Source organism: Maylandia zebra, linkage group LG11 (genome assembly GCF_041146795.1).
Source record: "Maylandia zebra isolate NMK-2024a linkage group LG11, Mzebra_GT3a, whole genome shotgun sequence".
Classification (NCBI taxonomy): Eukaryota; Metazoa; Chordata; class Actinopteri; order Cichliformes; family Cichlidae; genus Maylandia; species Maylandia zebra.
The window spans coordinates 26434060-26455427 of record NC_135177.1 but is presented as its reverse complement, the minus strand read 5'-3'; the positions used below and the strand labels follow the sequence as shown (position 1 = coordinate 26455427).

The window sequence follows — 21368 nt, the reverse complement described above, 5'->3', positions numbered from 1 at the left end:
GAAAATTTACTTACATTACGAAACGGAAGGACGCAAACTGTCTGTTGGAGAAGTGGCTCAACCAGTCAGCGCAGCCTGTCATACACGTGTTTGCTGTACTGCAACAACGTGGGCTTTCTTTACGAACAGAAAGAAATTCGTTAGATAAACACTACATCAAGGTATTTCTGGACACTTTGCTATAGCCGTTTGGTGAGTTTGTATGGATTTTTTTTATTGACGCTGTATCTCGGAAAGTCGTTTAATAGGTGAAGAAAATGCCGCTAACTTGGTTATTGGTGTCCCAAAATTGGTTATAACCAGTTAACTGATATAATAACACGATAAATATGACATTTTTCTTGTTGGATGCTAATGAATGAATCATTTTTTTTGTCTCTGTAAGTAAAATCCGTAAGCCAGGACTTCACACAAGACAGTATGGATAATGTTAGCTGGGTTACGACAGGTGAAAACTAATCAACCGACCAGTTTTCCTCTGTGAAATATGTATGTAGCAATCCTTTAACGACAAATTACCTGCGGCTAAACTCAGTAACCCGCGAAAGCTCTCAGGAGCCCCTCTGGAGAAGTTACTCTTGCGCTCTTTTTTCCCGCCAATTTAACTTCATACATTGTCAATAAAAACAATAACAAAAGTTAATGATTCACTGCGTGTTTCACACCGGTGTAATTCGATCACATGTTAACACATTCTTAGGTTTTACAATTTGGATTTACCCACTTGTGTTCGTACAGTCTCACTGTAATGCATAGGTCCGAACAATGTAAACAAATGGATGTAAACAAAGGGTTAGCCACACCTCTATAAGGAAAAACACCATCATGCTGTCAGTTTAATCAAACCATGAAACAGACAGGCTGTGCTGTTAAGTGTTATAGCTATAAATTTACTGAGCACATAGCGAAATTCTCCATTTAAATGTTGGTGCAGGGCAAGTACCTTGTTAAAATAGACAGTTTAGGAGTCATTCTGTGCAGGGTTTTCCTTGAATCTGACCCCGCCCCCAACGAACACACACATACGCACAAACAAAATGATCTTTCTCTTGTCCTAACTTCTAGATAACTAAATTAATAAATATAACATATTATTTAACAAATATAACAATTAAAATAAGTTGTTGTTTTTTGTTGCTACAGAAATGTCTTTTAACTGTTAAACCCATTTACTTAACGTCAATATATTTAAAGGACAGTAAGGGTGGTAAGTCCCACAACTTATGTGCAGCCCTTGAAACCTGTTTGAGATGTTTTGTTTTCTTCCGATCTTGTTTGACTTGACTGGGTGATCAAGTCGGTCATTCTGACAGATGGAAGCCTGTTACATATTACCAAGAAAGAAATTCCTTTCAATTCTGTTTACTTCCTTTATTTTTATAACTACATTTTCGACTTTTATAGTCCAATACATTCCACAGCTTGGGTCTTTTTCTGAGGAAACACAAATACTAGCACTGGTTTGATACCCTGTTATGTTTATGTCGTCATCTACAAATAAAAATAATGTATTGATTCAGCCATGTAAATTAAGTCTTATCTGAAATTAAATGCTCAGTATGAGTTTGATTATCCTTACCTTAAAAGAAGGCCAAAAATGTATTAAACAACATTATTCAATTCTACTTATTTAAGTTCTGGAGTATTGGTGACAGGGTCGTGTCAAGCATAGCATACAGCAACTAAAATATCTCGCTGGATAGCGGGACATGTGTTTATTTATTTTCCCCAAAAACACTATAGAAAATTATAAAATAAAATGTCTTTTTTTCCACTTGCAGAAGGACCCTTGGGACTTTTAATACTATTTGTCTACTTGAGTAAATAAAGCTTGTAAATGCCAGTATTGCTAAGAACTTGTCCTAGAAATGTAAAGTACATTTGTAAGTCATTTACTGGATTCCTGTTTTCTGTGTTTAGTCTTAGATGCCACTATGAAGTACATCCTGGTTACTGGTGGCGTTATATCTGGTATTGGTAAGGGCATCATTGCCAGCAGTGTGGGAACAATCCTTAAGTCCTGCGGTCTTCATGTCACAGCCATCAAAATTGACCCATATATCAATATTGATGCTGGAACCTTTTCACCCTATGAGCACGGTAAGTAATTTATAATTTACTGCTTCTAACAATGTCCTTGTCCTCAGTCAATTGCCATCAGCAGTTTGATTCAATTGTTTGATGGAGTTCTGTGGTTAACATTTGACAAGAAGCGCTGTGGGAGTGTTAGAGCCTTTAAGGTAGAGTGGTGTGGGCACAGGTTGTTTCCATACAGTGTACAGTCCCTGACCATTTTTTGAGGTGCACCTGTTTAACTGATTGCCAATGGAAGTGTAAAATCAACCAATCACATGGCAGCAACTGAGTGCATTTAGGCATTTAGATAGGGTCAAGATGAGCTGAAGAAGTTCAAACTAAGCAGCTGAATGTGAAGGAAAGGTAGATTAAGTGACTTTGTACATGACATGGTTGTTTTTGCCATCTGGGTTGGGATTTCAAAAACTGTTGATCTCTTGAGATTTTTTTATACAGTGGTCCCAAAAAAGAGAAGATATCCTGCATATTCGTGTGTTTGTAACCACAAACACCTCATATACAGACCACCGACAGTTGTGAATGTCTTGCAGCAGCATTTTTAAGCAAAAGCAAGCATTGGGTTGTACTGCTAGTGATGCATTAATGGCATTGCTTGCTTTTCCAAGTTTTTGTTGAACAAACTAAATTTAGGAATGGCATCATTCATAGCTCTGACTTTGGAGGCAAATGGAACACAACATTAGTTCACTGTGCCAAAATCACAGATCTCATTCCAATAGAGAACCTTTGGGATTTGGTGGAATAGGGAAGTTGCATCTTGGACGTGCAGTCAACAAATCTGCACCAAAGTAAGTCATACTTTTATGTCAGCATGGACCAAAACCTCTGGACTGTTTCCAACACATTGATGAATCTGTGCCACTAAGAATTACGGCAGTCCTGAAGGCAAAGGGGGTTCCGACACAGTATGAGCAAGGTGTACGTAATAAAGTGTCAAGTATATATTTATTTGTTATGTTAGTAAGCGGGGCTCAAGTGGGGCTCAGGAAGGATTTTTACCAGGTGAAAAGCTACTATGAAACAAACTGTGTGAAAACACTGATGTACTGTTTGTCTTTTCCAGGTGAAGTGTTTGTTCTCGATGATGGTGGGGAAGTGGATCTAGATTTGGGTAACTATGAGCGTTTCCTGGACATCCGCCTTATCAGAGATAACAACATCACAACTGGAAAGATCTATCAATCAGTAATCAACAAGGAGAGAAAAGGAGACTACCTGGGCAAGACTGTACAAGGTTGGATATTACTGTTTACATAACTGCTTTTATTGCCAAAACGGGCCTTAGGAAAGCGGATTTGACATGTGTGCATGCATTTCTCAGGGTTGAGTTATACAATGCAAATGCACAGATAACTATAGCTAAAATGTTTCTTTTCTTTGTCAGTGGTGCCACACATCACAGATGCTATTCAGGAATGGGTAATGAAGCAGGCAACCATTTCAGTGGATGAGGACGGTGTGGAGCCTCAAGTTTGTGTCATAGAGGTAAGCTGGGATTTATGTTGTTGGCCAAGGTGACCTGTAGTGTAAATAAATATGCTGCAGTGGGAAGTATCTTATTTACATTACCATGGGTCATTCTTTAGTCTAGTAGTTCTCAGACTTTTAAAAAAATAATGCTCCACTTCAGAAGTGGAATACTTGTTGAATTTTTCTGAAATAAAGTAATTATAATATCTACAACAAATGTATTTTTCACATAAAAATGGATAATTTTCATTCAACTTAGTTTCATTTAACATTTTTCAACTGGTCGTCCATGCCCCACTTGCGGTAGCTCCACACCTCACAGTCTGAGTACCACCGCTTTAATCATTTGTGCAATTCTGTTTTTCTAGTGATTTTGAGAAGTAGATGACATTTTCCAAAAGGATTGAAAAAAAAAAAAAAAAAAAAGCTTGTTGCCTGAAGCGATAGCAAATATTGGCACCATTCAGCAGCAGGTCTGAGAAATAGCTGAACCCGAACAAATGAGTGTCACTGTGATGCACCAAAAAAAAAACAAAAAACAGTAAAAACTGGTAAATAGAGGGATTTAAAAAATGATTTGCTGTTGAAAGGTTGTAAAAACACTGGCGCTGTTTCTAGCCTTGGGAAATAAATGTTTTATGTATTTTTAAAAAACAGTGTTAAATCATTGTGTTATAAATCAAGTGTTTATTTTACAGTATGTGCTGCAGAATTATTTCGTCTTTAATATATTTGCAGCTTAAAAGAGTCAAGTTCTCATAAACCAAGTTAAATTATTATCCTGCCTCTAGCAGTTCTTTCTATACAGCATACTTCAAACCAGCGCTGACAGTATTATGGGCTTGGTACTGCTGACAGTGTGCTGTATTTCCCAAGTCTTTCCAAAGTGCTGAGGCTCAGCCTGTGTATTCTTGCATGTAATTCTGTGCTTTAAGCTGGTGTTTTGTGTCCACAGCTAGGAGGCACAGTGGGGGACATCGAGAGCATGCCTTTTATTGAAGCTTTCAGACAGTTCCAGTTTAAGGTGAAAAGGGAGAACTTCTGCAACATCCATGTCAGCTTGATACCACAGGTATGGTTTGCTAGTGACCATGCACAACCAAGTAGTGTTAGCAGATATTGTAGAAAAATTGATTACCTGTAAGATCACCAGATCTAATGAGTAATTTGAAATATTTTTGTTTCATTAGTCTTAAATTCATTCTTTTGGTAATTGAAGGAACGTGGTATTGAACAGGGGGGGATAATCACTTTGGACTTACATTGCACGGCCATTTATGCTTTGTTTTGTGTGGCTGTATCTTTTCTCTAAAGCCCAATACCACAGGGGAGCAGAAAACCAAACCAACCCAGAACAGCGTCCGAGAACTCAGAGGGCTGGGATTGTCTGCAGATTTGGTGGGTAGTCAGATTAAACTGATTCTTATATCTGCAAGTCAAATGGATATCAAATGCACTAAGCATTAAAATGGCTAACTTGAATTAATTTTACAACTGCGTGCTAAATCAATAGATGAACTGTTTTCTGTAGGATTGATTTGGCAGATTTTTTTTTACCACTATTATATCAGTATCATCTGATAATGTCTGTCACTGGATTGGGGGGAACTCACAGGGATCATTTTGTGAGGACGAAGAGTCATATGAGATGTGAAATGCCCGGTTTTAGGTTTTCTCAAGTCAGTTAGCACAAAGAAGCTGGTTTAAACTCGCTTAAGAGTGTACCTCTCAGATCTTGTCCTCATTCTTCTGATAAAGCCATCCTTTTGAATCACATGTTAATTTCATTATGTACACAATCAAATAAAATTTGGAGTGTATTAAATCGTAAACACTCAAGTGTGCGCTCTGGCATTATTTTGTTTGTATACATTATCCTGATATATATGTCCTTCTTTTGGCAGATTGTTTGTCGCTGCACAACTCCTCTAGAAACATCTGTCAAGGAAAAGATCTCCATGTTTTGTCATGTGGAGCCCACACAGGTGATTTCCTGTAAAACTGTAGGTAGGGTAGGCTACTTATGTTAGTTATGAGCTAGTGCAGTTCTCATCACTACTCACATCTACTCTTTCAGATAATGTTGTCATATTTTATAAATAGATATAACATTATATAATAATTTATTATTATTAAGTAATTACTTTTTGTTGCTATGATATCATTAGATTTAGATAGATGCTGACCTCAGATGTGGAAAGCATATCCTCTCATCAGCCACTTTGTTAGGTACACCTGCTCAGGTGCTTGTTTGAGCCAAGCATCAGAATGGGAAAGAAAGTTGATGTGACTTTGAAAGCTGATCTACTGGGATTTTTCATCTCCAGGTTAATTCCAGAGTTCGGAGAAGAATAGACAGACTGCTTTGAGCTGATAGGAAGGCAGCTGTACCTCAAATAACCACTCGTTACAACCAGGGTATTCAGAAGGGGTCAGAATGTGGTGTAGAGAAATTGAAAGCGTGGATCCATCCTACTTTGTATCAACAATTCAGACCAGCGGTGATGTTGCAAAGATGTGGGGGATTTGTAACATTTTATACCAAGAGACACTGTGGTCCTTTTGATAGCTAAGGCATACCTAATAAAGTGACAGGTCAGTGTATTAAAATGGTTTTTTAAAAAAAAGGTAGCAGATGACAACAAATAACACGTCTTCTAATTCCTTTCAGGTGATCTGTGTCCACGATGTCTCCTCAATTTATAGAGTTCCTCTGCTGCTGGAGGATCAGGGTGTTGTGAGGTACTTGTGCGAGCGGTTGAACTTGCCCATTGAGATGAGACCCAGAAAGATGTTAACAAAGTGGAAGGAGATGGCTGACCGGTAGGAAAGAGTATCTCAGCCTTTAACTATTTTGAATTTTGTCTTGAACAGAGAAAACTAGATACATTCATTTAAGGTACAAAAAGGTGGACTTGGCTGCTATGTGTTTTGGACTGTGTATTTCGAAGCCTTGAATATCCACGATGCTGTTTTTGTTTGTTTGTTTGCTTGTTTGTTTGTTTTTGCTCCTTGCTCATGACATAACCTCAAATACAACACAAAAAAAGGACTCTGTGTGTTTATTAAATTTAAAACTTGGTGTCAGACTTGTAGATCATCCAGGCATGATCTTTTAGTCACCATTACACTGCTAATGAAAAAAAATATTATATTCACTTCTTGAACATAACATTACTAGACAAGTAGGCGTGACAGATTCAATCTAAGTTTCAGAACCTCCTAATATGTCAGCAATAATGTTGCTTGTTATGATTTTGGTCACAAAACTTTCCCTAAAGAATGCTGACACCAGAAGCAGATTTATTTATTTATTCTTTCCCTAGTGAGTACAACATACTGAGCGTTGAGGGGATCGGGTAAAACGGGTAGCTGAGGAAGTAATCATTCAAAGAATGCACCAGATTCTGTACTATAAATCATCTCCCTCTCTTTTCAGATCCGACCGTCTCTTGGAGCATGTTTCCATAGCCCTGGTGGGAAAATATACAAAGTTAGCTGACTCCTACACATCTGTTATTAAGGCCCTAGAGCACTCAGCCCTTGCCATTAATCACAAACTAGAGGTCAAGGTAAGGAGACAACTCTCTTCTAATTTCTGAATTTTGCATCGCTGTTTTCAGTTTGGACTGTTTTTAGATAAACTTGCTATACTTAAATAAAACCTCACATATTCCTGTATTTGTACAGCCTGTTGTTGACTGATCTCTATCCAGATTACACTGTTTGTTGTTATTGCAGTACATAGACTCTGCAGATTTGGAGACTACAACCCTGCAAGATGATCCAGTGAAATATCACGAGGCCTGGCAGAAACTCTGCAGTGCTCAGTGAGTAGACAAAACAAGGCGAAAACACGCTAATAAGTGTGGATAATCTTGGATAATCAGCAGCTGTTGATATTAAAATGTACACTCTATTATATATATATAGAGTATTATAGTTCGTGCAGCTATGGTAGTAGCAATATTGCAAATGGGTTAAAAGAAAAGTCCTGCTTGTCTGTGGCTGTTTCAAAAGAAGCAGTAACAGGTTATGCTACAAGTTGGGGACAGCGAAAAAGATTATTGTATTACCGCAGGGGGTTGTTTTGATAAAGGAAACACAATTTAGGATAGTGTTGTTGTTTTTTTTCTTCTTTCTTCTTCATCTTTTTGAAGAAAAATGTCACTAGTGTGTCTTAATCAGATACTATCACAAACGAAAGCTTTTCTAATTATGTTACTTAGTTCACTAACCATACGATACTGAATTATCTTACATTGGCTGTACAATACCAGCCTGGCATTTTGCTTTTTTAAGTTTTCCAGAGAGAGTGACACAAGGTTTAAATAGATTTAAGTGGTTCTACATGTGTCTGTGAAATCTCAGTGAATTGAGCATTGATGGTCTTTTCTTTCTTTTCCACAGTGGTGTCTTGGTGCCAGGAGGTTTTGGTGCAAGAGGGACAGAAGGCAAGATGGAGGCTATTTCTTGGGCACGGAAACAGAATAAGCCATTCCTGGGTAAGGGAGATGTCAGGCTATGCTGTATGTTGTGTATCATATTATATTGCAGTTGGACGTAGTTTGAGCAGTTATTGAAAGACAAATAGGGGGAAACACATTGAGTTGATTATAGATATAGACTCAGTCTAAGCAGAGACTCTGTCCTACACACCTTAGTGCTGGGTGGTGTAGAGGATGTGCTGGGATGCTGTTCATATATTTTATGTATGATATGAATTTTTCAAATACCGCTTACACCAATGAAAAGACAAACCCCCTACTGGGGTTTTGTTTCAAGGTCTTGTATTTGTTTTGGCTGCTGAAATTCTCTCTGGTGCATATTGAAAGGGTAATCTGTATTTACTGCACACCTTTCTTTACTGACAATTAATCATATGAGGTAGCATTTAATATCCAAATTCATTACATGTAGTCAGTGATTTATATATTATGTAAAAAGATGTTGTTTAATATTTAGAATTCCACTGGCCTTGTTCTTTGCAGGCGTTTGTTTGGGCATGCAGCTGGCAGTGTGTGAATTTGCCCGCAGTGTTCTTGGATGGGAAGGTACGTGATTGTTTAGTTCTGCTGAGGACACAGCTAAGAAACATTTGCTTCCAGTGGTTTCTAATTTAATGATGATTAAGGCTTCCACCTATTGGAAAGCTGATTTGTGCTCAGATCAGTTCATCTTGTGTTTTTCAGATGCCAACTCCACAGAATTTAATCCAGAATCCAAACACCCTGTGGTATGTTATCTTCTTTGTTTTGTTTTTTTACCATGCATGTTTACCATCCATTATTAGTTATATAATCTTGATTTGATCCCTACAGGTAATTGACATGCCAGAACACAACCCAGGCCAGATGGGTGGGACTATGAGGTTGGGAAAGAGGCGGACCATTTTCTCATCCAGCACCAGTGTGCTGAGTATGTATCTCCCTGGATCAAATGATACCTGGACTTCTTCTACCTAATTACTGTTGATAAAATATTTTTTATTCTTCCAGGAAAGCTATATGGAGATGTGGAATATGTTGACGAACGGCACAGACACAGATTTGAGGTAGTGATCCAAACAAGGGTTAAATTTTTTTTTATTATACAGCGAAAAGTGTGGAAATTATTTTGTAATTACAAAATTTATTAAGCAAAAGTATTGTGTGCAGTATCTTATCTAACTTTGAGATTTGATTTGAACATTATTTTGTTTTGTTGGGCCCATGGCTTTTCTTCTAGAAGTACTGCAAGAACAAAACAAAAAATAAAACCTTGGATCACAGAATCTTATCTTATTTCAGGTGAATCCAGAGCTGAAGCATCACTTTGAACAAAAAGGACTTCAGTTTGTTGGTCAGGATGTGGAAGGAGAGCGGATGGAAGTCATTGAATTAGAGGGTATGGGGAAAGTGTGTTTGAAATCCAGCACCCACCGGCTTCTTCTAATACATACAATTCATGAACACGATGTAGAGAAATCATGTTTAACCCCAAACTGTCCTTCGTTATGATATCAAACATTTAATCTTTGTTGTTTAAATGAAGCCTGAGGGAGCAGAAACGTGCAGTAATATGCAATTTTTTGGTTTCAGACCACTGTTACTTTGTTGGAGTGCAGTATCATCCAGAGTTCACCTCCAGACCTATCAAACCTTCTCCTCCATACTTTGGTCTCCTGCTGGCCTCTGCAGGAAAACTCCAGAGCTACCTGGCCAAGGGCTGTCGCCTTTCTCCACGGTAAACACCAGCACATCAATCACTTGCCAATCCAAAAGTTATTTAAAGGAAATGAAACTGCAATGGTGACAGTCCAACAGTTTTGAAGTTTAGCTGTAACTGCAGCTATAACTTCCCAGTTCGCTTATTCCATCACGGTGTTTCTCCAACCTCCAAACAGTTGAATGTTATTTCACCTTTCTCTCATTTTTTATCATATTTAGCTGACATTTATGCTTTGATGACACTTTTAATAAGTAATCTGAGTGGTAAACATGTGAAAAAACCTCTTACAAAGAACCTACAACTTGATCAATATTTAACATCAGTCATTAAGCATTTTGCCCACACATATTATATCTGCATTTAAAACTGATGCTATGTCACAACAATTCCCGCAGTTACAGAAAAAATTGCCCCTATAATGTCTTGCTGATGTAATAATCTTCTGAATTTACCTTTCATTTCAGGGACACCTACAGTGATCACAGTGGTAGCAGCTCTCCCGACATGGACATGCGTGAGCTGAAGTTTCTGCCTTTGTAGAAGTAATTTTTGTGTATGTGCCGCTCATGGAGATCACCCAGGAAATACCCTGACTGACTCTGCACAAACAATCTTTGTATTACTCTGTATTTTTGAATTGTTAATACTTTATTGTCATAACAATTTATAATTTATGTTCTTCAAATATTTTGCCTACAGCAAAATATTAAAGGTAGTGAATTCTGTTTATTTTAGTGTTTTAAAGTTGCTGCAAAAATCAAGTATTAATAAAGGTTTTATGAGGGAACTTAAAAAATTGTTGCTGTAATGGAACTTGTTAAAAAAGAATACACTAAGGTACATGATTAAAGGGAAGACATCAGCCCATCGGTATAAAGTGTACTGCCGTTATCATAATGATGTTCTGGTAAAATAATGAGAAGATGTGTATTTTGGAGTTTTTCAGAGAAATATTTTTCAGAGACTTTCTCTGTTTTTGGAATTGAGAAAGGGTTAGGTGGGATTATATATATATTGGGAATTACTGATATATTTACCTTTTTAAATTGTTGTAATTGTCAGTTTTTTCATCTGTATTTCCCCCATAGTTTAATACTGGTTTGGTTTTAAGCGATCTTTCTCTGTATTACATCCAGATCTGTTTGGACATGAAGCTGTGACTCTTGGGTGAAAATGTGAAATATTCTGCTCTGATAATGTTAAAGATTTAGGCATGAATCAATCACATGGATGCAGGCTTTTAATTTCTGCACGTAAGCTGTCATTTGAAGACTCGCTCACTTTGGAACGCCATTAGTTTGTGAAGCCCTAAAACTGAACTGACCAGTTCATGTTGCACAACTTTTGCCTATGACCAGGAAACATGATTGCCCTTTACTGCTATTTCTGACTAAGAACTGTTTAAATTGAAATATGCTGATGCACAATCATCTGACAGCTGGGGAAATTTAAGCAACCTTTGCGACAACAACAGAATAAAACTAAAACTACGATCTCAAATGGATCTTGAAGCATCAGTAAAAGCATCTAGTAGGTTATAACTATCAAATGTCCCTCTTGCACTTTCAGTCTACTAAGTAACATGAGATCCCATTTTGTTACCATTGTGTGACCCAAATGTACTGAAATGCCTTTTATTTATTAAATTTAGATGCATGTGTTATGCAGCACATCTGTTTATTTGTATTTTTTTTTTTGGGGGGGGGGAGGTCCTGGAGAATACTACACCTACAAGCTGTAAGTATCTGTGAATGACTTTTCATAAATATGCTGGTGTCACAACTGCCTAAGGATGGACTTTTTATCCTACTAACCAGGACAGTGGAGAGGAAGCTTGTTGCTCTCCATGGTCCCTTCATGTAACTTGAACCCGTTCCATCACTGCATAATGTTAAGAGGTCACAGTCACTTTACATATAGCTGTGAGACCAGTTTGGCTTTCCCAGAGGATAAAAACCGACATTGTTATCAACTTCCCTTTTCAGATCTTCGCTGCACATATGAGATCATAAAGTGATAAAAACTGTTGCAAATAGTGTGGCAACTGTTAGAGTTGCCAACAGTCACCCTCATTTTGTATGTTTGGTGATGATGATGTCCCTACTGGCTCTCAACTACAGGAAACTGCACAGTTTCCCCTGATAAGTTTTTTTTTATGCAGCCACTACTTCCTTAAACTTCCCCCTTTCCCACATCTGGCCCTCCCTTTGTCCTTGTGCTCTTGCCCCTCCTTTAGTCAAGTATCAACAAGCAACCTTTAGAAGTACACGCCCCTGCAAAGCCACACTTGTGTACAAGCTTACTGTACTAGTTAAGATCAGCAGCTCAAATGGATCCACTTTGTGGGGAAGATTTTTCTACATACCTGCCCTCGTAGAGGATTTGAAGAGCCACCATGAGAATGAGAGCTGTACTGCAGTCACAAAAGGAAAGAAGCTTGGGATGGCTGTGAACACTGCTGCTGCATTGGTAGTGAGATTAATAAGGAGTGGCTTAATGCCTGTTTCTCAACATTTGGATTGTCAGAGGTAAGAAAGCAACTGGTGTTGAGTTTGTGTGGTAGATAGTCTCCATGAAGTTATGTCTCTTTCTTTCTCTTCAGTCTCAGTAATCTCTCACTATATTTGCTTTTAACCTTTTCTAATCTTTATGACAATCTGTTTTTCTCTTTCCCAGCGCTTGTGCACACCTTCATATCTCCAAAAGCTGTCATTCCTGTCTTAATCTCTTGTAACTGCCAGCAACAATGGACCTGACTTTGTGGCAGTACCAGTTCAGGATCATCATGCTGGGCGATTCAGCTGTGGGAAAGTCCTCCCTACTGAAACGCTACACAGAGGACTTGTTTATGGAGTCCATCAACGAGACAGTAGGTGTTGACTTCTACGTTCACTTCCTGGAGGTGGAACCGGGGATCCGTGTAAAGCTGCAGTTCTGGGACACAGCAGGACAGGAAAGGTTCAGGTATGGATGATCTTTGAATAAGATATATGCAGTCTACAATGATATGAGCTTTATGTTGGAATCCAGGTAACATTTATGTCGTTTTTAATGCATTAGGCCACATTACAAGGACCCTGTTCAAAAAATGAAAATTAGAGACACTTTAGTTGTGTGCGACAACTGAACTAGGGCCTATTCCGTTCACAATGAAGTTGTTTTGCTTTGTTTACTTTCAGCTATGATTGTGTATCCACCCTGTCAGTGCCACAAGATAGGTGTGTACTGTGTACAGAAGTGCAGTTTGTGCAATACTTCTAAATGGAAGATTGAGCTCTTTTAAATGTAATATTTTCCAGGCTCAGCGTATTTAATGAAAGAACTAGGAGAAGCATGCTTCATTCTGTCTCCAAATCCTTTATTTTCCAGTTCTCCAGCTGAATGAACTGAAACAAATTGCAAACTACGCCTGTTTGCATTTAACTTCACTCTGGATGGGATCTATAATCCCATTAAGTGAACCAAAGGCTTGTCCTGTTTTCAGAAATACCTGTTTAGATGAAGTTTTCACCACCTGACAGTTTAGATGACCTTTGGTTCAATAAATCAGGGGGAACTGTTTGTATGAATGCTTGTCCAAAAGAGCTGAAGTTATACACAGCAGCTGTTAACTGCTCATTAGAACAGGACATAAATGTTGATTCTGTTTGCCAGTGTGGGTTTTTCTATCTCTCAAGATTTTTTACCCCTTTGTCTCACTTCTTTCCTCAGATCAGTGACCCGCTCCTATTACCGCAACTCAGTTGGAGGCATGCTAGTGTTTGACATCACCCATCGAGCCTCCTTTGACCATATTAAAGACTGGCATGCTGAGGTGTGCGAGCGAGTACAGCCACATAAGGTTCTGTTCGTCCTGGTGGGTCAAAAGAATGATCGAGATGCTCACAGGGAAAGGGCGGTGAGCCGAGAAGAGGCAGAGAAGCTGGCCCAGCAGCTAGGAACGCCCTACGTGGAGGCATCTGCAAAGTCTGGGCAACATGTAAAGGAGTGCTTCGAGCTCCTCACTCGACGAATCTACCAGGGACTATTGAGTGGAGAGATAGAGCTGCAAGAGGGCTGGGATGGAGTCAAGTGCACTGTCCCACAGGCGCTACAGTTACAGCGAGCCAACATGCCTCAGCCAAGAACAGCAACTAAGGACAAGAAAAAGTGTTGCGGTTAAACTGTGGACATGTGGTGCCTATCTATGTGAACTCACGTGACTGTAAAAGCAATAAATAACTGTGAGCAGGTTGGATCGGTGGTGGCATTACTGTAAGGCACAAAAATCATAAAACACGCTGGTATGAAAAGTATTTTTGCACATTTTTTGTGAAGATGAATCTTTTAGAACTATAAGATGCTAGTATTTTATTTTGTGTTGGCTCTGTGAAATAAAATGGGGAAATAGGTCAGTTTAGTGTTTCATTTTTTTCTGTAACAGATATTTTTACACTTTTTGCTTTTTTGCCATCAGCAGGTCATGCGCTCGACTCCTGTTGTATTATCATTTAATGAGACCGAACTTTTCACTGTAAAGCCCAATAACCTTTCCGATCTTGATATAGCTTCACCATTAGGTTAAAATTTAAGTTTGCTCAATGTCACTTGTAACACTGAGCTCAAAATATGCCTTACAAAGTACTCAAAGCTGCTAGTGAAGCTGTGGACTTTTAATAGAAAAATCTATATTCTGTATTTATAAGAGAAATATGGTAATTCTCTCTTTAGTGAGATGCCAGCTCCACAGCATATTACGCTAATGGACTTATGAGGTCATGGCTAACCTCAGTTCAGCTGGGGCAGAGGCTGTAATATGACAAGTTGTTTGTTCTTTTCTCTAATTTGTCTAATGGGTGCTAAAGATGTAATTGTGTCACAGTCACAATTATTCAAAAGTGAGAGAAGAAATGAACAAATCTAAATTATTGATTTCTCTACCTCGAAACCCGTACACTGGTAAAGTGGTTCCACCGGCTTGAAGGTTGAGGAGGCGAGGTAGTCTGCACAGCTCATGCCCACACAAAGACATTACAAATAGCGGTTTGCAAGCAGGTTTATGACTTTGAGGGGTCAAAAGTGATAGGATTGGAGCCACTGCTCCACAAAGGTATTCTGTATTTTCTTTTCAATTTCTATATTCCTATATTGTTTGTTCTGCCAGTAACTGGCAGCTATTAAGGTACTTGGTCCCTTGGTTCAGATTACAAATATTGTCTTGAGCCTTCATTTGTCTCTTCAGTTATTCTTATGAGCCTGAACAGTTGTCTTGTAACATGACTAGTAAACATCCTGCGAGGAACTGGTTGTCTGTAGGTGTTTCTGTGGAAATTCATTAAACTCTCAGGTGCATACATTAAATTGGGGTTTTCCCCCAGTGTCTCTGCAACTAAAACAAGGTCATTAAATGATGGCTGGTAGCCATCTGCTGTTTCTGAATATCTTTCTTTATCCTTGGTTGGCTGCAAGTATGCAGGAAGTCCATTTAATCACATCTGAGCCTTTGTGGTGTATTAATGTAATACATAGTGTGGCAATTTCACATCTACTAGGTAGCTGACTAATAAATGTGAAACAGCATCTCAGATAATTAACATATCCATGTAATTTGACCAACTTAAGTCTGGCAATACATACACCATACTCCAACCTTCCGATTGGTAATTTCAGTCATTAATTTCTTACAATGACAATTTCTTCCATCTGAAGTTTGGAAAATTGCATCCAAATAAGACAAAGTAAACAAAAGAAAAATTAAAAACCAAAACAATATGCTAAAAAATGTGTTAAGGTTGGTGTAGTAGTTTACACCTGAATTAACTACAAAAACCTATAAAGAAGTATAATGATAATCATTGCACAAATTGATTCAATAAAAACAGAGGAGTCCCAATCAGTCATTTACTTTACTTGCAATATATCTAATCTAATGATAAATCTCTAATGAGAAAGGTAAAACCAAGTATTTTAGGAAGGCACGTGAGTCAGGTAACACTGACATCCAAGTAATGAACGATACCAAGAAAGTATTTTTATTGACAAAGATGCAATGGAGTTCTGCCAGGTTTAGCTTAATGGCAACAATACAGAATCAAACATACAAAGACCACTATTGTGCAATGACTCTGGCAAAACACATAAAACTTACAGAGCTATGACAATGAAACATTAATGTCAAGAAAAATACATCCACCAATACCACCTCTCTATTTTAGTCAAAAAAAATAAACAAACAAACAAAAAAACATCCCAGTTGACAGGAAAATAAAAGAGAATGGGGGGGAAAAAAAAAAAAAAAAAAAAAAAAAAAACCCACAATAGGTACATCTTAGTCGTGCTACTTTTTGGTTGTCTTGCGGATCAGCGCCATTCTCTGAAATGAGAATAAATGAAAACAATTAGGCCCAGTGTTCATCATAATACAAACCAAATTAACCATACTGACAAATATAACATCAGCAGTTATTCTACCATTTACAGTAATCTAACATGTGCAGCAGAGGCAATCGCTCACCTGTTTGTGGGCCTCTGTGGTACAAGCCTTCTTGAACGGCCGGATCTCATCTGAGCCATAACCAGGAATCCACATGTTCCACTGGCGCTCTGAGAAAAGCAATGCACAATGGCAGCAGGCCACAGACTTTAAAAGGCTCATCGGGATTTACAATAGATATTGATATCAAAGTGATCATATCTGGCAAATAACCCAGTCTATAAGGAAAGATCTAATTTCCATCTCATTTTCAAAAATTGATATATACATGTTATTTTTTTTTTTCTTTCAAGGCTTTTACAGTAAATAATTTAAACTCCCTCTGTGATATTCAAACTTATCACAGAAAGCACATAGTTTACCTAACATTTATCTGAAACCATCTACAAATATTAAATTAAGTTCTTATCATTAATATAATTTAAATGATAAAAAAAATCAATTCATACCAGACGTTTTTTATGCATATAAAGTCTGCTAAATCACCTTGTGCTCTCAAAGTAACAACAAAATTTGAATATAAATAGCCAACAAATGATAGCAGCAAATAAATAATTCAAATCAAATTCTCATAAGGCATGTAGCACTGAATTAAATATAAGCCTTGATAATATTTCTGTAAACAGCTGCCAACCAATAACTGCAGAATAAACATTCTTAAGTTTTTTGTGAGAGCTCAAGGCACACAGTACAACCTGACAAAATAAAGAATGACCCAATCATTCAAAAACGTCACAAGCAACTTACCTAGATGTAACTGAACATCTTTCACCTCCAAGGTGTTGGACTTGCGGTGGCGTGCCAGCTGACAGGCTGCCGTCACTACACTCTCTATAAAATCATCCGCAATTTGTAGCAGCATCTGAGAAGAAAACAGGGATTTTGAAAACCAGACAGCGAACTGAAGAAACCATCCGTTTCACTATAGCTTGGATACCATCATGTTAACAGCATTAGGCAAGTTTTAATTGCAGATGATGAAAAAATATGTAAATGTTATTCAATACAGAGAAGATCAAAAAAATCTTGCACAATTTATTTAAACTACTGACAAACCTCCTCAACGTCCTCATCCAGCTGCTCATTTGGGTCAATCTCTCTCACCAGGTCCTGCAGCTTTTTCTTACTTAGCACCTGGGAAAAAAAGATGCATCCATCATCCTTTAACAAAAGCTAATGGGTGCAGTTGTGTGGTCTGCATAATACCTTAGTGATAGTAAGAGATAGAGATGGCACGATACCACTTTTTTATGTCCGATACCGATACCGATATCATAAATTTGGATATCTGCCGATACCGATATGAATCCGATATAGTGTGTTTTAATCAACAAAACTGTTTTTTAAATATCTTGCTGCATTTTGTATAAGTTCATACTCAAGTTTAAAACAACAACTACACTAAAGCTATTCTGTTATACCTGTATGCAAAAAAAAATATTTCATAGTTCAGCAATACTGATCAATCTAATAAACTTAAACCTACACCATCCTCCCTATTCTGGTATTTTAAAGAGTACTTAGCATAAATATTAAGCAACCTAACTAATAGGGTTCCAACTCCCAGCAACAACAAAAATAAATAAATAAAAAATAGGGAACCACCCCTCACGCTCCACCTCATGATGCTTAATCGACGTAATCAACCTTAATTTGATGCAGTGTGAAAAAAAAATGCACAGAAATTAATTATTTTTCAAGAAATATTAAATAGATTCAACATCTTTCTTCAACAAAATTGCAGACTGCACAGATGGTACCTTCCCAAAGGAAAAAGTACTATAGCTTACTAGGGTATATTAGACTTAACAGTTACTATATACAATAATGGACTTCTATACATTTTACATCAGATTAAAACTTTGGGTGTAAGATTCAGATAAATATTAAATAATTAAAAGCTAGACATTTTAAATGAGAATAAGAAAGAAAAGTATGTCTTTGTGCCCTCTTTTCCCTGTTAATGCCCTATCGGCCCCCCTGGCTAAACTTTGCTAGATCCTCCCCTGCACAGTTACCAGCCGTCAGCTACGTAGAAAAAGATCCTGGTGTAGAAAGTAATAATAAATAAATTCTAACAACAGCTGATCAAGCTTAAACGTGCTGCTGTTGTTCAGCCGCTGGTTTCCTCTTTCTGGTGCAAAGTGGGCCAAAAGCAAACTAGAGACACGGACTCGCGACAGAAAAGCCGATCAGCTGATCATTAAGCAGTTTCATGATTGAAGTAGCAGCCGGAGAGCGAGAGGCAGTCACTCGTTAAGCTTAACGCAGGAATGCTTTACAAACATTCAGAGATGGACTTACACACGTGCTTTACTTCTCTCGGGGATAACTTTGTCGGAGATGAAATGCCGGGTTGCTAGCGAAGCTCCAAATGCTATCCAGACCACCGACAGGTCCCGCATGCCACAGCCGCTCTATCACGTGATGCATACTGCTCCGACGTGCTAACGTTCTGAGGTGAGTTACGGCGTGTTGCAAGTTTTGTGAGGTGCTTTCGTGATATTTAATGGATCGGATTACATTTTTTATTTTTCTCCGATATCCGATCCAGTAATTTAGGTCAGTATCGGACCGATACCGATACGTAATATCGGATCGGTCCATCTCTAGTAAGAGATAAAAAATAAAATGAAAAAACACAATACAACACAGTTTTCTCACATTTAAAGCAAGGAGCCATAAGTTTTGCACTGATATTTTCATGATATTTCATGTAAAAAACAACAACAAAAAACCCCCCAAAAAAACAAAACAAAGAAAAAGAAAGAATCTTCATGTAAAACAAAATACACTCTCAATCTTTTGCATTTTAAGAGGTGAAGTCAGTAAGTTATTACACAGATCCTGGCTTTGGTTCTACTAAGCAAAAAATTAACTAACCTGAGAGCCTTCTGGACTACTTCTACCCGCAGGGCCTGGTGGCAGACCCTTAACCACTGTCACAGTGCTGTTAGCCATGCTGGTGGCTAAAGGAAAAGCAGAGAGACTCTGAAGCGTCACTGCGGGGCAAAACAGTTGTGGTAGGTCTCTCTCGAACCCTCAGCAGCAAGTTGAACTCAGATGTGATGAATTACCTCTTTACCAGGACCGCAGCCGTGAATCTGAAATTAAAAGTCACAAATTAGAGTTACTACAGAAATTAATCACAGGTTGATCAAGCTGTTTAGGCTGAATGTCAGGACATTCATAAAAAATCCTTGTATCATCGTCTTCTTTGGCAAAAATGCAGAGTTTATGTCTTTGAAGCCTCTCAATTCTCAGAGCTTGAAAAAGGGGCCAACTGTCTTTGGGTTTGTGAAGCCAGACCTTCCATTTAAGAGGCTTCTTCAGTTCTAAGTCAAAGGAGCTTGCAAAGACAAATGGTGGGATGTCCAGGTATTTAACCCGTACTAGCGATCATCCCCTTTGGAGGTGGTCCTTAGAGTCGTTGACAGACTACTGATCATGAGCCAAAGTGTCAAAAAAAAGTGCGGGTCATTTCCATCACTGGGGGATAAGGGCAAAACTACTCTTGCCCACTCCATCATGTGACCTATTGAGGTTATGACCATCTACACCCACTGTGAACGACCATTATTGATATAATTAGAATGTCAGGTATCAACAAACTCATGATGATGATAATGGCCCACTCCTTTACTCACACCTTGGTTCGTGTGATGAGTCACATTATTAATAGTGGGTTAACGACTCTCAGGACCACGTAAAGGGGAAAATTCCTGGGATGTCCCACCTTTTCTTTTTAAAATTGAATAAGACTCTTGGATTAAACGTCTTCAGAAACCTAAAGAAGTCCAGTTGCTTTCTTTATTAAAGCTCTCAAGACTTTCCTGGTTTTAAAGTAAAAAATAACACGAAGTTTTACCATAAAACCCGGTGCTTTATATTTACAATAAAGGGCCTTTTAGCGATAGTTGACTTTACTTATTGTTTACAACATTTATTAATAACTCTACTACCTTTACAATACCGAAAGTATGCATAGACCCAAGCCATGCAACTTAGCCGACAAACAATGGCATGGGTTTACTGAAAACATTAATCGAGTTAGTGAAAAATACGACACTCAAAATATAAAAACAACAGATCATAGATTAATCATGGCCGTGGAGTTTCACCGAATAAAACAAACAATAAAAAACACACCGAAGTTTGCGCTAACATTGGTGCTAAAAACAATAGCGGCTAACGTTAGCACCGAATCCGGTGGAGAATCTATATGGAGGCTAAATCTTAAAACTGTGCGTTAAATTGTCAACTTACTCAGTTAAACAAGCACTATCTGTCCATCCTTCGGCGTTGCTGTGATGCCAAATTTGTTGTTTGACACAAAAATCGTCTCTCACTTTCCCCTTTGGGTAGCTGGAAAAATAACCGAGGTTTCCTTTCAATACTTCCGCTTTGTTGATCTCCGTTTCCTGTGGGCGCCGCAGTCCTGGGTCCTCTACTTTGCCACCTGCTGGATGTTTCGTGGAATTACAACAACAAAAAATTGATCTTTTAATAAAGAAGCGTTGCTTTCTTTAGTATCTACACGAACTAATTTTACTAAAAAATAAAAGTTTACATGCTTCGAACAATAGTTATAATTCTTAGTTATAATATATATAATAATATAATAATAATATTTTCATCACATAACTTATATACTTATTCCTTTCCCTTCTGCACAATACAGTGCAAAAGTCTTGAGTCACCCATATTTTTAAATACATATTTTATTCTATTTATTATTCATTATTACATTATGTTTATATATTTTATATTCTGTTCTCAAGGAGTTGCTTTCTTGTAATTCTTTAAAATTTAATCGAGCAATAGTTCTCTCATTTTCATTTTTTTAGTTCTTTCTCGTTCGTTTTCACTTCAATCATTGCACCTGAACATTTTCAAATGATTATTGTGTGATTGTGTGTTTGTTTTGGTTTTTATTTGTTTTCTTTTATACTATTAACACGGATATTATCATTGAAGCAAAAAAAAAAAAAGAAAGAAAAAAGGAGTTTTTCCTTTCCATTGTCCCAGGCCAACACGGTTGTTCATAAAGGGCCATCTGATTGTTGGGCTTTTCTCTGTTTTCTCTGTATTATTGTAGGGTCTTTACCTCACAAAACAA

General features: G+C 37.9%; 3 protein-coding genes across 4 annotated transcripts; 2 read left to right on the top strand and 1 right to left on the bottom strand.

The window, feature by feature from the left end:
- The first annotated feature begins 29 nt into the window (after nt 1–29).
- LOC101470113 (CTP synthase 1) lies at nt 30–11447 on the top strand. 2 transcript variants are annotated; one of them, XM_004550953.3, is made up of 18 exons: nt 30–161; nt 1921–2100; nt 3161–3331; nt 3482–3582; nt 4523–4639; nt 4882–4965; nt 5472–5552; nt 6239–6390; nt 7007–7139; nt 7309–7397; nt 7978–8072; nt 8559–8621; nt 8760–8803; nt 8889–8985; nt 9066–9121; nt 9357–9453; nt 9648–9792; nt 10242–11447. In XM_004550953.3, the coding sequence occupies exons 2-18, from the start codon at nt 1935–1937 to the stop codon at nt 10315–10317; spliced, it is 1767 nt and encodes a 588-aa protein (XP_004551010.3). In that variant the 5' UTR covers nt 30–161; nt 1921–1934; the 3' UTR covers nt 10318–11447. The 2 variants fall into 2 exon arrangements, with proteins under 2 accessions (XP_004551010.3, XP_004551009.3); XM_004550952.3 differs by having other exon boundaries at nt 43–192.
- A 514-nt stretch (nt 11448–11961) lies between these two features.
- rab42b (RAB42, member RAS oncogene family) lies at nt 11962–15117 on the top strand. Its single transcript, XM_004550951.4, has 3 exons — nt 11962–12305; nt 12454–12741; nt 13489–15117. Exons 2-3 carry the CDS (start codon nt 12524–12526, stop codon nt 13937–13939), a joined length of 669 nt encoding a protein of 222 aa, XP_004551008.1. The 5' UTR covers nt 11962–12305; nt 12454–12523; the 3' UTR covers nt 13940–15117.
- Nucleotides 15118–15762: 645 nt separating this feature from the next.
- taf12 (TAF12 RNA polymerase II, TATA box binding protein (TBP)-associated factor) lies at nt 15763–20675 on the bottom strand. Its single transcript, XM_004550949.3, has 6 exons — nt 20516–20675; nt 19133–19353; nt 17306–17383; nt 16997–17111; nt 16271–16359; nt 15763–16129 (listed from the first exon to the last, which is right to left on the bottom strand). The coding sequence occupies exons 2-6, from the start codon at nt 19208–19210 to the stop codon at nt 16094–16096; spliced, it is 396 nt and encodes a 131-aa protein (XP_004551006.1). The 5' UTR covers nt 19211–19353; nt 20516–20675; the 3' UTR covers nt 15763–16093.
- Between the last annotated feature and the right edge of the window lie 693 nt (nt 20676–21368).

What these genes read in the sequence shown, in the direction of transcription:
- LOC101470113 (XM_004550953.3), top strand. Translation starts at nt 1,935, where the DNA reads ATGAAGTACATCCTGGTTACTGGTGGCGTTATATCTGGTATTGGTAAG. An exon ending in CTCAAGTTTGTGTCATAGAG is followed by an intron (nt 3,583 to 4,522) that starts GTAAGCTGGGAT and finishes TTGTGTCCACAG; the next exon opens with CTAGGAGGCACAGTGGGGGA. An exon ending in ATCCAGCACCAGTGTGCTGA is followed by an intron (nt 8,986 to 9,065) that starts GTATGTATCTCC and finishes TTATTCTTCCAG; the next exon opens with GAAAGCTATATGGAGATGTG.
- rab42b (XM_004550951.4), top strand. Translation starts at nt 12,524, where the DNA reads ATGGACCTGACTTTGTGGCAGTACCAGTTCAGGATCATCATGCTGGGC. An exon ending in GCAGGACAGGAAAGGTTCAG is followed by an intron (nt 12,742 to 13,488) that starts GTATGGATGATC and finishes TTCTTTCCTCAG; the next exon opens with ATCAGTGACCCGCTCCTATT.
- taf12 (XM_004550949.3), bottom strand. Translation starts at nt 19,210, where the DNA reads ATGGCTAACAGCACTGTGACAGTGGTTAAGGGTCTGCCACCAGGCCCT. An exon ending in GTAGTCCAGAAGGCTCTCAG is followed by an intron (nt 17,384 to 19,132) that starts GTTAGTTAATTT and finishes TTTTTTTCCCAG; the next exon opens with GTGCTAAGTAAGAAAAAGCT. An exon ending in TGGATGAGGACGTTGAGGAG is followed by an intron (nt 17,112 to 17,305) that starts GTTTGTCAGTAG and finishes TTTTCTTCTCAG; the next exon opens with ATGCTGCTACAAATTGCGGA.